The sequence below is a fragment of the Melanostigma gelatinosum genome, assembly GCF_949748355.1.
Source record: "Melanostigma gelatinosum genome assembly, chromosome: 14".
Taxonomy (NCBI): domain Eukaryota; kingdom Metazoa; phylum Chordata; class Actinopteri; order Perciformes; family Zoarcidae; genus Melanostigma; species Melanostigma gelatinosum.
Genome location: NC_136647.1, coordinates 4,593,750 through 4,607,933, shown reverse-complemented (window position 1 = coordinate 4,607,933; position 14,184 = coordinate 4,593,750). Strand labels below are relative to the sequence as shown.

The window sequence follows — 14,184 nt, the reverse complement described above, 5'->3', positions numbered from 1 at the left end:
AAAGCTCCGCTTGGTCCGTTCACTTCCTGGTGGGTCAGGTGCGACTGAGTGGGCGTGGCTTCTTCTCAGGTGCAGGTGAGTGATTTCTGTATGTGTCAGCGCTGAATTAAATATCAATGATGATACTGAAAATGTATTTTCATCTCATTTTGACATCAAATATTTTCCTTTGTATATTTGCGTCCAGTTAAATGTATTGAGGACAATTCAAACTATTTTGTTTCTATATTTAATTGTCGACATAAAACATTTGGATTGATGGATGACATTAGACATTAAAAAATATATATATATCGGGTCAACATTTCTCTTTTTCTAACTGTGAGATGGACAAGATTTAGTCGTGTACATATTGTTAATAACAGTATTCATTGCCACTAAATTCACTGACTGACATATTTTGCTTAGCACTGATTGCTGAATAACATAAAAATGTTGCTAAAATGGGTTAAAATCATAGGAGAGCCGTGAACAAAATATTGTTTTTGTTTTACAATATTCATTTTTTTAATGGTTCAAATGTTATTTGTATTTTCTGGAACAAAGGAATTGATGAATTACTTAATTTATAAAAATAGACATGGAAGACGAACAAAAAACATAACGTTGCTGTCGTTTATTTATGTGATAACGAAAGTTGGCAGTGTTTTTTTTTATACCGGAAGTTTAAATTATTTAATTTCCACTGTTCCGGAAGTTGACAGGCAACGTGATTAATCCTTTTATCACGCTATCTTGCGAGAGATAGAGGGAGACCGGTAGTATGGCAGGCCTTCCTTCAAAATAAAATCGTATGCCTCGCACCCTTTGGAAAAGTCAAATAATACGCTAATCTAAAATGTACAGCTCACATTTCAAGTATCTATAAATATATAGATAAACATTAATACATGTTGCAGGTCGTGTTCGCACATATTATTACTTTTATAGATGTATTTTTGTGAAATCTCAATGTTCTAAACTGATACTTTTATTTTGAAGATCCTAACCGGAACCCATGTTTCTCAATGTGACTAATAGTTGAACCTGGTCAGGGAAAACACACTGTGACGTGGCTAATCTGTGGACAAAAATAACCAGACAACCTGAATCATTAAACTGTTTACTGGATAACTAAAAGGCGTTCAAGGTGGAGAGACATAGGTACAAACCGAACTAAAGAAGATAACCCATTCGTGTTGTTGATTTTGGGAAAGGAAACTGGTAGCAGGCTAGGATCACGTTAACTGTTAGCATCAAGACTGACAGGAGAGAAGGTGAGTTTGTTAACATTAAAGTGTAACATTGTGTTGTTTTCACCCGACTAACAAGAAGTGGTGTGTTGATAACAAAATAACAACTAACGCTCCTCCTAGCCATGTTGCCAAGTTGTCATAACGTTACCTTACTAAAAGTACTAGTAAGTCACATTAAGGCATGCACAGCAGTTAATTAAACTATTATTACTGTACAATGACACCAGTGATTTACAGATCTAAATGTATGGTTTAGCTATATGTTGTAATTCTCATAATATAAATCCTTGCTTGTATGCACAGAGATGCACAGTATTCATATTCTGCTCTTTTTGTGATTTGGACTGGACTTTAAACGAACACTCTCCAGCTGCACAAGATAAACAACAACTGATTCCTTAACTGCTCCTCTCCTGGGTGTTTTGAAATGCATTCTGGGAAATGTACGACACCACCGTTTGAAGAGAAGTCAACACCTGGAAAGAATGCGTTGGATATCAGAGAGTGTTTGTCTCTGACAGTTGAGGAATAATTGGACAGTTGGACAGCCTCCCTATGTTTATTTAGTGATTAGTTAGAAACCCCTCACATCAAACACTTCAAACGTCTTCAGTTAACTTCAATACAAAGCAGCTCTGCATTCACTTTGTTGCTTTTTGTTCCCAGCTCTGCTTGTAAGCATTCGATGCTCTCAATAGCAAAACCTTGCGCTGTATGCAGTACTGTGATTGGATAATTACCTGTATTATTTACATCTTTTTGTCATATTTTCACATTAAGGCATGCACTGAGACATTAAGATGTCAGACAGCGAAGCTACAGCCGCAGAGGGTGCCGAGGTGGCACCAGCGATTCAGAACGCCTCTCCTGCAGAGACGCCCGACGGCTCCTCGCCGTCCGCCCCCGACACCTCGACCGACGTGGCCCCGACGAGGAAAGCCAGGAGGAGGCCGGACGTCAAACCTGCACCCGAAGCTCAGGAGATGCCAAAAGTAGAGGAGCAGCCGGCAAAGGCACCGGTAAAGATAACCGTTGGTTATACGAGACCAAACCACAAATGATTTTAAAAAAAAAACCTTCTGTCCCTTTGGGCCTCTTTGATGTCTATGTATGATGTTCTTGAAATTAATTTACATTGTTGATATATTAAGGAATAATTATTGACTGATTCTTCACAACCATACGTTTCTTGCTCTCCCTCTGTCTTTTCATTCCCTCCTCTTTCCTTCCGTCCTCATCCTCGTCTCCTTGTGTCCTCTCTCCTAGACACAGAGTGAGTCCACTGTGTCTCAGGGTGGTTGGGGATACTGGGGCAGCTGGGGCAAATCCATCATCTCCACTGCAACAGCTACTGTGGCCACCGTGGGTGAGTACAGACCACCGAACTGACCCAATCTCTCAGTTTTATCTTCAGACGCTTCCGCTTAGTCTCGCCTCGGTTCTGCATCTTCACTTGAAACAAAGCAGCATGCCATGTGACATTATACGTGTTGAAGTAAAGCTTTAATAGTTCAGAATGCAGACTTGAAGTTGTGTGAGAGACCTGATGGTGAAATGTAATATATATTAACCTTTAATTTAGCATTTTCAAGGTAAATGTAGTTGTGTGTGCTGGTCAAGTGATCAAAGAATAGTCCAAGAAATAATTAGAATGTACTTCTCATTCTCTCTTGTCCTTACATTTTGTGTTGCCTGTTATAATACACTTGTCCCACCTCGCTGTAAAAACGTCCTCTACACTCTGTACGTGCTTCCTGTCTCCTCCGTCCGGCCGTCCAGGCCAAGGGCTCACTCAGGTGATCGAGAAGGCAGAGACGTCGCTGGGGATCCCCAGTCCCACCGAGCTCTCGGCACAAGTCGAGGAAGAGCAGAACGAGCACGGTAAAGCATGGCTCCAACCACCATGGCTCTACTCCTCTTGTACACAGATGTGTATATATATAGATATATATGAACATCAGTCGATACATCACACATTTTGTCCATATCGCGTTGACCTATAACAGTACGTGGTGTGTTTTGTTTCTCGTCCTGCAGGTGAATCCAGCAGCGAGACGGACAGAGCGGCGGGGGAGGGATCGGCGGCGGTGGGCGGTGCGATGGGAATGCTGTCGTCGCTCACCAGCGTCGTCCAGAGCACAGTAAGCAGAAAACGATCTCATGTGGAGCAATGGGACTGAAAACGTACAGCGCTTGAGAAATGGTGGCAATGCAACGCTGTTTTTCACGCTACACTGTTGTGCATTATCTCAAGCCTATTTGCTATTGGTTCATCTTTTAAAAGCAGGAGAGTTCATATGAGAAAAGGAGGGTGTGGTTAATGCCAACAAAACCAGGCTGTATTTCCAAAGCTGACATTTTAAAAACACGTAGTTTTCACTCGATATCGGCAACAAATTATGACATGAGGTCAGGTCGTTTTGAATTCTTGAGTTCACACGGTGCAGCAACTTTGCTCAAACACCATCCCTGTTCCATTGCGTCCTCACCAGAAGATAATTACCCATGTATCGTCTTTTAATAACACTAATAATATCGATATATCTTTATTCGCCCAGTTTGATGCAGCTAGCAACAGAGACAGCAGAAGTTCGTGGTAGCTTAAGCTTCGTAATAACTCAACACATGAAACCGTTCATGGTAGTCGTCCGCTAACAGCAGCTGTTCCTGTTGTTTACAAAGTACCAAGACACGTCGTATGTCCGTCTCCTCACAGGGGAAGACGGTGCTATCGGGCGGTCTGGATGCTCTGGAGTTCATCGGGAAGAAGACGATGGATGTGATCGCAGAAGGCGACCCCGGCTTCAAGAAGACCAAAGGACTGATGAACAGGAACTCCACTCTGTCTCAGGTAGGCCGACCAAGGGCCACCGCGTAAACCGGGAGCTCCTTTTCAAACTGCCACATATTTATATTTCATGATGGACTCCGAAAGATGAGAGGGCGGTGGAGACGAGATGAGACTTCATACCGTCTCAATAAACTTTGGCTGTCTCACGCCGGGCTTTGCTGCCGGTTGTCTTGACAGCTAGCTGACGTTTTCTCCCCTCTCTTTCAACTCCCCCCGTCTCCTAGGTGTTGAGGGAGGCGAAGGAGCGGGAGGAGCTGCAGACAGCGGAAAAGGAGTTCTCAGATTCCGAGAAGAAGGTGGTGGCTCACTACGGCATGCTGTTTGATGAGTTTCAGGGTCTGTCACACCTCGAGGCGCTGGAGATTCTGTCTCGAGAGAGTGATTCTAAGGTACGGTGACACATACTGTGTCTAAAAAAAAAGACTGAATCATTGCGGCTACGTCTCATCAATCAATTTGATCTGATAAAACCCTCAAATGTGACTGTGTGTGTGTTTTTTCTTACGGTAGGTGAGGTCGGTGCTGACCACTCTGTCAGGAGATGAGCTGGTGCAGCTCAGAGAGCAGCTGGATCGAATCAAGGACTCTTTCTCCCTGGTGGAGTTTGATGACGAGGACGTGGACGAGAAGAAAGGTGACATCTCTGTGACCATGAACATCACAAGGGATGCAAACGCCTGAAATAATGGATCTTACGTTTCCAATTCCAGACGAAGAAGGCTCAGAGTTTGAGAGGGACTTAGCGGAGGCCTTGGAAGGTCTCAGTATCACTGCCACAGCCGACAAACTCAGCAAGGTACCGACTACACAGCTCTGTGTTCTGTGAGGTGGCAATTTATAGTAAAATAACCGTCGCCCAGTCCTATATGTGGCATTACAATTCAATCGCTTCAGCCGTCCAGTGTGAACAGAGCGGCGGTGATGTTCATCCCATGATCTGTAACCTGCAACAGGCCTGCAAGAGCACTCGCAGCCGGATCGCTGACATGAGCAAACCAGAGACGGAAGAGGAAGAGGAAGAGGAAGATGGAAAGAAAACACCGTCTGTAGAGGTATGCTGCTGACATTATTTCACGTTACGACGGAGCGACCCATTTCAAGTTGCTATCAGACTGACGGGTTAAGCTCAGCTTGGGAGTTGTGCTAATGCTGTCTGGAAGAAAGGCAGTCCAACGTTGTCCTCGTATCACGTAAGACAACAAGTCGCTGAGGAATTTCAGCTGCGTGTGTGTGTGTGTGTTTCGTCAGGAGGTTCACGCTGCAGCCATCAGGAGTCTGGCGGAGCTGACGGCTCGATCCATCGAGCTGTTCCACAAACTGGCTGAGATGATCCTCTCCTCCAGCGGCAGCACCGAGGCCAGCGTTCTATCGCAGTAAGACACCGTGGACGTTCTGCTCGGAGACGCTGCTGAAGTTGCACTTCATGAATTCAGTTTTATCCGTACTTGAATGAAACATCTGTGCTTTTCCCGTTGGCTGTCCTCAGGTTAACTGTTCTTCTGTGTAAAGAGCTCTCTCTGCTCTCCAAGATGTTCACCTCCTGCCTCACGACAGCGGGGGTGAGTGTGGTTATTCTCACTTAACTTCTACATCAAACAGTTTGTTTTTTATTTATTGATGATGTGAAAGTATAACTGGAATATGAATGCATTAGAAATCCCTGAAGGCCATTGTTTATCAACCAAATTACAGAATGTGTGCGCTCCAGTGTTTTCAGAGCTTGACCCAATACACCCGCCTTTCTCTTAAATGTTAATCTTATTTTAGCAAAAGTCTTAACACGTGCTGCTCTTTGCACCTTATCTTTTGACACATTATCAGCGCCGCTGCTTATTCATCTGAGAGTGTGATCTGAACGTTGTGTTTTTCCAGTCAAACGAGAAGGGAGAAGTCCTCAACCCGCTGATAACAGGAGTCTTCTTAGAGGTCTGTGTCACAGCACTACACCACAGTGATGAAGTCACACTGTTCCAGTTTTATCTGTTCATTATCGATGCTGCATGAGTAGAATATAAATCTATACATTGTATAGAATCATTTATAGATATTTACGCAATTATTAAGTCATTAAACCTTATAGTGAATGATAAGTTAAAAGCAACAACTAAATGTTTCATACTGTCCCACCTGTTGCAGTGCTATATTTGTGTCATAAAGCATTACAGGCACAGACATATGAGCCTTTCAGAATGATATTGAACTGTGTTATGAATCCTCTTTCCTCGCAGGCGTCCAACAGCGCGTCGTACATCCAGGATGCCTTCCAGCTGCTGAAGCCCATCGTGGAGATCTGCCACATCCAGAGGAGAGCTGAATCCACAGAGCAGCTGCCACGATGAGCCGACACTCTGTTGGTCTGCGTCAGCTCTTACTATGTCTGCTGTTCAGCTCAGGAGATCTTACTCCTGGGAGGAAAAGTGTGTTTTTGTCAAACAGTGTTCACTTTTCTTGCAGTACTTGTTAAGCACAGGAGAGGGTCTCATTTCAAGTCGAGGATTGAAGAGGTCCGGATCTACCAGCTAAGTAAAACAAATGCATTTGTGTTAAACAGGGAGCAACCTGTTCCTCCTTTTTATTCTAGCATGTACACTATTTTTGTTTTTAAAAGAAAGGTGTGTCTCATGATAAATAGTAAGATATGTTGACGATTTCATTATTTTTCTCTTTACTGCAGAATTGAAGACTAAAGACTTGGGCTCAATTTGAAACTTACAAAACTAATTAAAATAAATTCAAGTGTCAAGTTTTGACCTCATTGAAATGAAGAGCACAAAAATAATAATCAGACTGCAACAGTCAGGCCTTGTTTGGCCACACGGCTTCTATTTTTGATAATAAGGCCTGAACGACTTACAACATTCTGCCAATCAGACGGCTCTGTTTTCTCTCTATTGACCACACTTGTAATGTCCAGTTAGAGAAATATGCAAATATACTCGTCGTAGATTTCAGCAATTTTAAGCTCCCTCTTTATTGTCATCAACTTCATTATTCATGAGACTTCAGGTGTTTATTAATCAAAGGAGCGTCTAATCGTCTTTATTAATGAGCTTCAGTTTTATGACGGGGAACCGCTGACAGCTTTACTGTACATCAGGTATTTGAGATGTTTTCAAATAAATTGGCTTTCATATAGGCCTGTCATTTGTGTGTGTGAGTGAGTGTAAATTACAGATTTAGTTGACTAGTTTTAGTTTGTATTAGAAATACATTTATAATCAATTTGGTATGATAATAGTTAAAATTCTGTGTTTTGATGGTTGCAGGGCAGATACCTTTGTGTACTTTTGATCTCAGTGGTTTCAAGGTTTGGACCCAGTTGTTCAATTGAATTCAAATTTGTGAAAACAGTTTGTTTAAACTTTTCCTGTTGGACATGACAATGGACTCCCAATCCAGCACCGACTACGAGCCAGGTTTTGTTGGTTGAATGGGAGCAGATCTTTCCAGCCAGGTTCCAAAATCTGGTTAAGAGTCTGAAACCAGAAGACTAGAGGCTTTTTACATTCACATTTGGGCATAATGTCCACTTAATGGTGTAAGTGCTGAAGTCGAAGTGTACTCAAAGTGTCAAAAGTAAAAGCACTAATATGATAAAAAAAATACAACTAAAAAGTCATATTGTTGTATTATTGATGCATTAATCTGTAAATAGCAATTTGTTCCAATTCCTCATGTTTTGTACTTGTATGTTTTCAATTTAAAATCTTTATTTTTACAACAATTTGCAAAAAACAAGTAACTATGGTCCTCAAATAAATGTAGTCGAATAAAAAGTTAATTTGCCTCTGAAATGTAGTTGTATTGTTTTGTATTTGCCCGTTGTCTCATTTCACGTCGTTACACAACCCATACAGTAGACGGCGGTGTGCGCATGTACCGTCTAGTTGTGATCTGCCAACACACACGAAGAAGAAAATGTAGAATAGGGAGAAAACGAAGAAGAAGAACAACAGAAGCGCTATCAACTGGCTAGCTTGTCAGGTTACGTCGAGAAAATTCTGAGGTAAACCTGTCTTTTTTATACTTTAATACTTCACACAGTGATACGATCCAACGTCCACAGTGTGCGTAGCAGTGGTGACACGTCGATAAGTGTGACAGCAGAGCCGTTTCATGTATTCTTTGCTCCGGTGTTGTTAGCTTTCTCTGCAGCGCGAGGGATTAGCTTGTAAACGTTAGCCGTTCATGCTAAGTACGTAGCCAGTGCTTTGGTCCCTCGCTGCAGCGTTTCTATCAATATTGCTTCAAACTGTTGTAACCAAAACCTCTCGAGTTGTTAAACACTATTAATGTTATGCATTTCAAAAGACTAAGTTAAAATAGACGCTTTTCATTTCTGGTGTTATTTTGTTGGATATCTGATATAAACAACTAATAGCTAACTTATATAAGGTTGAGTCAACGTAATGGTATGTTAACATACAGGCAGGAAGTCCTATTTCATAACTATTCGTAAGGAGTTGCATCAAAATAATGTAGTCATTGCGATGAATGAAGAAGAAAAATCCCGCTAAAATCCGTTACTGTACCGTTAGTGTAACTCGATACAATGACTAAGTATTTAAATCATGACTTCTCTTACACGGTTTCAACTGAAGATAATCATTATAACCTCCTTATAGTATGTTTAATTGCACTGTAAGCTGCTGTATCAGAGTGCATTAGCTTTAACCAGTTGTACTAAACTGGCTTAAGCGAGAGTGTAGTAATGCAACTTGCGATACATTTGCTGACTCCAGTCTTTAACAGTTTGGTTTTATATCAGTTTCGATGAACATCGCTTAGTGAGAGTAAGAAAATACAAGCTTAATAAGTAAATTAAAACATTACGATCTTATTTAAAAGGATGTGAAGTGTGGACTTGCGTCAAAAAGTATCAATTGATAATGAATATATTGATCTCTCAGTTGTTTCTTTTCTTGTTCTGTATTTGTTCATCTTTGTGCTCTGTGCTTTAGCGTATGCATCATTCACAATCGTAACAGCAGTAGTGGTACAAACATGCTCCTTGTTAATCTGATGTTCTAATACCTGTGTTGATCCCCTCCCAGAGGTGTCTGCCTTCATCACGCTGACCCCTTCACACGGTTGCAGGATTGTTGGGGTTTTAGCTCTTTTCCTGACCTGCCAACATGCCAGCCGCACTTACAGATTCCAGTCAGATAATCTGTGAGGTCTGGGCGAGCAATGTGGAGGAGGAAATGAGGAAGATCCGACAAATTATTCAAAGCTACAATTTCATTGCCATGGTAAGAGACATTGTATTACCTTTTATAGATCATGCAAAGTGCAGTAGTTACACGTTTTGTGTTGTTTTTCAGTATGAGAAATATTACCGTGTGGGATTTTCTGTTCATGTCTTTATATTTCATTAGGACACAGAATTCCCTGGGGTGGTTGTCCGGCCGATCGGCGAGTTTCGCAGCACAGTAGACTACCAGTACCAGCTGCTGAGGTGCAACGTGGACCTCCTGAAGATCATCCAGCTGGGCCTCACGTTCATGAACGAGGATGGAGACTACCCGCCCGGCACCACGACGTGGCAGTTCAACTTCAAGTTCAACCTCACGTATGCGGACCGTCTTCTATCACTTCATAATCTGATCTATGCTTACTTATGGTTGCAGTTCAACCTCACGTATGCGGGCCGTCTTCTATCACTTTCTAATCTGATCTATGCTTACTTATGGTTGAGCTTGATGGTAGCCCTCTCTAAACGGTTGTCTGTTGTTGTTTTGCTCCTCGCAGAGAAGACATGTACTCACAGGACTCCATAGACCTACTCCAGAACTCGGGCCTCCAGTTTAAAAAACACGAGGAAGAAGGAATTGAAACACTCTACTTTGCTGAGCTCCTCATGACGTCCGGTCTGGTGCTGTGTGAAAACACCAAGTGGCTCTCCTTCCACAGGTCAGTCGGTCACAGAGGACTGTTAATCCTACAGTTTCTTTAATGTGAAGGGACTTTTATGTGTTCTTCAGTTTCTAGCAAGAAATCTATTTAGGCTCTGTTCAAAGAGACATCGTTCTTGTCTTCATTGAAAAATAACAACACCTGCATCCTTGAAGATCCTCATTTTTACACCAAGGACCACATGTCTCGTGGTTATTTCTGTTACTTAAAACAAAATGAGTTTGTCACACCACTTCATTTATACTCGAGCCAAAAAGAAAATTGGATGTTGCCGAATCTGGCAACATGAAGGAGATCATATTTTATTTCAGTCGTGGGGAGAAGATTCTCACGGCCCACGTTGTTTGTTTATTTATTATTAACAACAAGGCATGGCAGCGTTATTCTCAAAATACTAAAGCTGTGCCACTATGGCCACATTTTGGATTTGAAGCTAACTGAAGAGGTGAGCGTAAAAAAATATGTGGAATTATGTTCCACTCAGGACCGGCTGCTGGGTCAACAAACTGCAGTGGTAAAGTCCAGTATACTCGTTTAGCTTAATATCAAACCGGTTTGAAAATGTTCACACTGGCCCAACCCTAACATCAGTTTGATCCGGTCCATCCTTAACACTGTACACCCTGTGTTCCTCAGTGGCTATGACTTTGGCTACCTGGTGAAGCTCCTGACGGACACACGGCTCCCCGAGGAGGAACATGACTTCTTCCAGATCCTCAACCTCTTCTTCCCCGCAATCTACGACGTCAAATACTTGATGAAGAGCTGCAAGAACCTAAAGGTATTCTACACTGAATGCAGACATACAGGGGGGGGGGCACAGAGTAGTTTTGTAGAATGAAACCATATCAGAGGCATGTATCCAGCTCAACAGTCTGAGACCATAGCTGAGGATGGGGCTCGTGTTGTTTTATCCTGCACTTGTACATAGGAGTCTAGATTCATCACATCATGTCAGAACGAGTCTATAGCCGTCTCACTTATGTGTTTTTGGACTTGTGTGTTTGCAGGGAGGGCTACAGGAAGTAGCGGACCAGCTGGAGCTGAAGAGGATCGGGCGGCAGCATCAGGCTGGATCCGACTCGCTTCTCACCGGCATGGCTTTCTTCAGGATGAAAGAGGTACACAAATATCCAGAGGTGGAGCTGTTGGTGTTTTTACGTTGTAGCTGATTTGTAGGATTTTCAGCCAATTTTTCTTTAAACTTTTTATTACCAGAAAACGTTTCACTGCCCTCACTTCCCGGGGACTTTGTTTACTGTAAACTGTGCTGAAGGATGCCCTCTGGAAGTATTTATTAATAATGAATATCTTTACAGATATCAGGTGTCATTTGTTACTATGCCGGTTTTTTCCCATCCCGATCACAGTTAATTTAGTACCGCACTTTTCGGTCTATAGGCCGCACCCGCTAATTCTTAGAAGAATACAGAATTGTTCCCAATATAAGCCGCACCGACATATAAGCCGCAGGTGCCCCCGTTGAACGACAAGATGCTTTTAACAGTACTGAAGTTGTACCGGTACTCATAACATGTCCGACTCGCTAGCTTCTAAGCTAATTTTAACATTACCGCCAATTGGGGAAATGCTAACCGCGATTGGCATTAGTGAATATACCGTAATATATCTTCATACATTTTTTCATGCTTCATACAGACATACCGGTACTTACAGACTACGGTCTCTCAAGGCTACCAAACGGAAGAAGTAAAAAGTCTGCATTTCTGTGGAGGAATCAGCTGTTATTGGAGTGCTAATGCTGTGACCAGGTCTGTCAAGGCTACATGATGTGGTGTGTTCAAGGACCCAAATGCAGACTCAGGACAGCAGAGTTATATTGACTCGCAGTGTGTTGACTCGCTAGCTTCGAAGCTAATTTTAAAATTACCGCCAATGGGGAAATGCTAACCGCAATTAGCATTAGCGATCTTTTCATGCTTCATACAGACATACTGCATGACATACAGGCATTCTTACATTACAGACTAAGGTCTCTCAAGGCTACCAAACGGAAGAAGTAAAACGAAGCAGTTGCTGCTAGCACAACAGCTAGCAGCATGTTAAAATGTTAAAAGCATCTTGCCGTTCAACCTTTTTTGTTAACAGTCCTAGTGAGAGGTAGGTCAAAGGTACTTCATCCATATTTATGTTAAATGTGTTGGCGGCGCAAAGCTACGGAAAAATCCGCATATATGCTGCACCGGTGTATAAGCCGCAGTCTCAAAGCGTGGGGAAAAAAGTAGCGGTTTATAGTCCGAAAAGTACGGTAGATCTTTCCTCTGGGCATTACTGGCCATCCTGTCACGTTTGAGATTCACTGTGTCTCACACAATAAATGGCAGCGAGCTGCTTTGCTCGGCTCGCTGCCTCCCGTGTGTTTTTACCCAAACTGTTAATGTCCCACTCTAACTTCCTGCTTTGAAAGCAAATACACCGAAGAATCTGTGGCGCTTGTAAATGTACAACATGTAAGAATAGAAGGTGTTAATTGACATCTGTTTTTTGTTTTATTCAGCTGTTCTTCGAAGACAACATTGATGACGCAAAGTATTGTGGGAGATTGTACGGCCTGGGCTCGGGCTCCACCCAGCCCCAGAACGGCATCTCCAGCTCGGGCCAGGAGGAGACCAACAACAAGCACTGACTGAGCGCTCGCGTCTTCAAGTGGAATACACACTTGTTTTAAAACCCAACCAGCAGATTTCCCCTCTGATCTCCCTCAACACTCGAGCCCCGAACGAGACGAAACAAAATCTATTTCTTTAAATGTTCCTCCCGAGTGACTGTAGAATGGACTCACAGTGACATAGGATCCCTCACTGGCTCAGTCGTTTTTTTTAAAGGCGCTTTTACTGAGTATAAGGTCATATATCCAGAACACTTTTAAAAATGTTTTTTTTTTTTTCCTTTTCAGCAGCATTATAGTGACACCCTTCTTTAACAGCGTGGGACCAGCCCCTGTATCATACTGTGACTTCAGACCAAACTTTGCCAAAAAACTGTCCGACTCTTCAGTTCAGACTCCTCCTCCTCAGCGGGATTCGTCTCTTGTTGCAGGGAGTTCATTTTTTAAGTTAATGTTGGAAGGGCCTGTAAATTACAATGTATAATTTTGATGAAAATAAAAATGTTTTAGCTCTTTTCCAATTTCAGAAACTTTTAACAGCGGGCGTCAAAGTGTATAACTGTGCTTGGTTATGCATGTGTTTCAATGGGCAAACTACTGTCGTTCTGTACATCCACCCACCAAACCAAACTGTCCACAGTCAGGTTTACAGATGTTGTGGTTACTGTTGTTTTTACATTCTACATTGTTTTAAACAGTTGTATATTAAATTGTTTTGTATTTTCAATGTAAACCTTAAGTATTTCATCTTTTTTACCAGCTCCACACTGACGCACAGCGGTAACCGTTCTGTTTGAAAGGGTTTCTCTCAAGTCATTAGAAAGTCTTTATATTTTGTGTCGCAGCAGATGAGACAGGAGGTAAAACAACTACAATCATGTGTTCTCATGTGGAGCGTTGCCTGAAAATATACACGATAACGGGTGTTTGTCAAATGGCATCTCCTCCTCCTCCAGGCCATGCAGCTCTGAACAGTTCTTTAGGCTTACCTGGAGGTAGACTCAAACATTAACATGTTTGAACAGCATTTTGTAATTCAAGTATTTATGAAAAATAGCTGTATAGCTTCTTTCAGTCTACTGATGAACGCTTTAGTTGGGAGTCTTTGAGGACAGATGTATTTGTTCTGTATTTTTGGCATCTTGTTGGAGTGACTCAAACATGAAGATGACTAGCTGAGGTACCAGGCAGCATTCAACAAAGTCTGGGTGAGAATACATCAGAGAGAACAGACTAACTTAGCATTGACAAGTAGGTGAAATCTGTAAGGTTGTTTCTGGCAGCAGCGTGGGGAAAGCACTTCAAAGCTTTATCACATCAAACTGTCTTCAAACCCTTAATAGTGGGGCTGCCCTGCTCTTTATTCTGTGATGGAAGCACCAACATTGGGACATATAAAGCTTATATTAAAAAGAAATCATTTTGGTCCATTCTGATGACCATGGCAGCCATTTTCCAAAATGGAGGTGATCGGTCGGGAAAGGGCGCAGACTACGGTGGCCGGTTGAAACTCCCCTTTCACCAGTGGGGTTCCACAAAAAAGTAGCTTTGAT

The 14,184-nt window shown here is 42.3% G+C and overlaps 2 protein-coding genes across 3 annotated transcripts; both read left to right on the top strand.

The window, feature by feature from the left end:
- Positions 1-1,046: 1,046 nt before the first annotated feature.
- Positions 1,047-7,870, top strand: fam114a2 (family with sequence similarity 114 member A2). Its single transcript, XM_079283790.1, has 14 exons — positions 1,047-1,256; positions 2,016-2,254; positions 2,502-2,601; positions 3,015-3,116; positions 3,273-3,376; positions 3,952-4,086; positions 4,311-4,475; positions 4,597-4,720; positions 4,797-4,882; positions 5,040-5,138; positions 5,335-5,459; positions 5,573-5,645; positions 5,959-6,012; positions 6,315-7,870. The coding sequence occupies exons 2-14, from the start codon at positions 2,036-2,038 to the stop codon at positions 6,423-6,425; spliced, it is 1,497 nt and encodes a 498-aa protein (XP_079139916.1). The 5' UTR covers positions 1,047-1,256; positions 2,016-2,035; the 3' UTR covers positions 6,426-7,870.
- A 144-nt stretch (positions 7,871-8,014) lies between these two features.
- cnot8 (CCR4-NOT transcription complex, subunit 8) lies at positions 8,015-13,331 on the top strand. Of its 2 annotated transcripts, XM_079283008.1 has the most exons (7): positions 8,015-8,092; positions 9,141-9,338; positions 9,465-9,658; positions 9,838-9,999; positions 10,639-10,783; positions 11,013-11,123; positions 12,521-13,329. In XM_079283008.1, the coding sequence occupies exons 2-7, from the start codon at positions 9,222-9,224 to the stop codon at positions 12,647-12,649; spliced, it is 858 nt and encodes a 285-aa protein (XP_079139134.1). In that variant the 5' UTR covers positions 8,015-8,092; positions 9,141-9,221; the 3' UTR covers positions 12,650-13,329. The 2 variants fall into 2 exon arrangements, with proteins under 2 accessions (XP_079139134.1, XP_079139135.1); XM_079283009.1 differs by lacking the exon at positions 8,015-8,092 and having other exon boundaries at positions 9,184-9,338; positions 12,521-13,331.
- Positions 13,332-14,184: the final 853 nt, after the last annotated feature.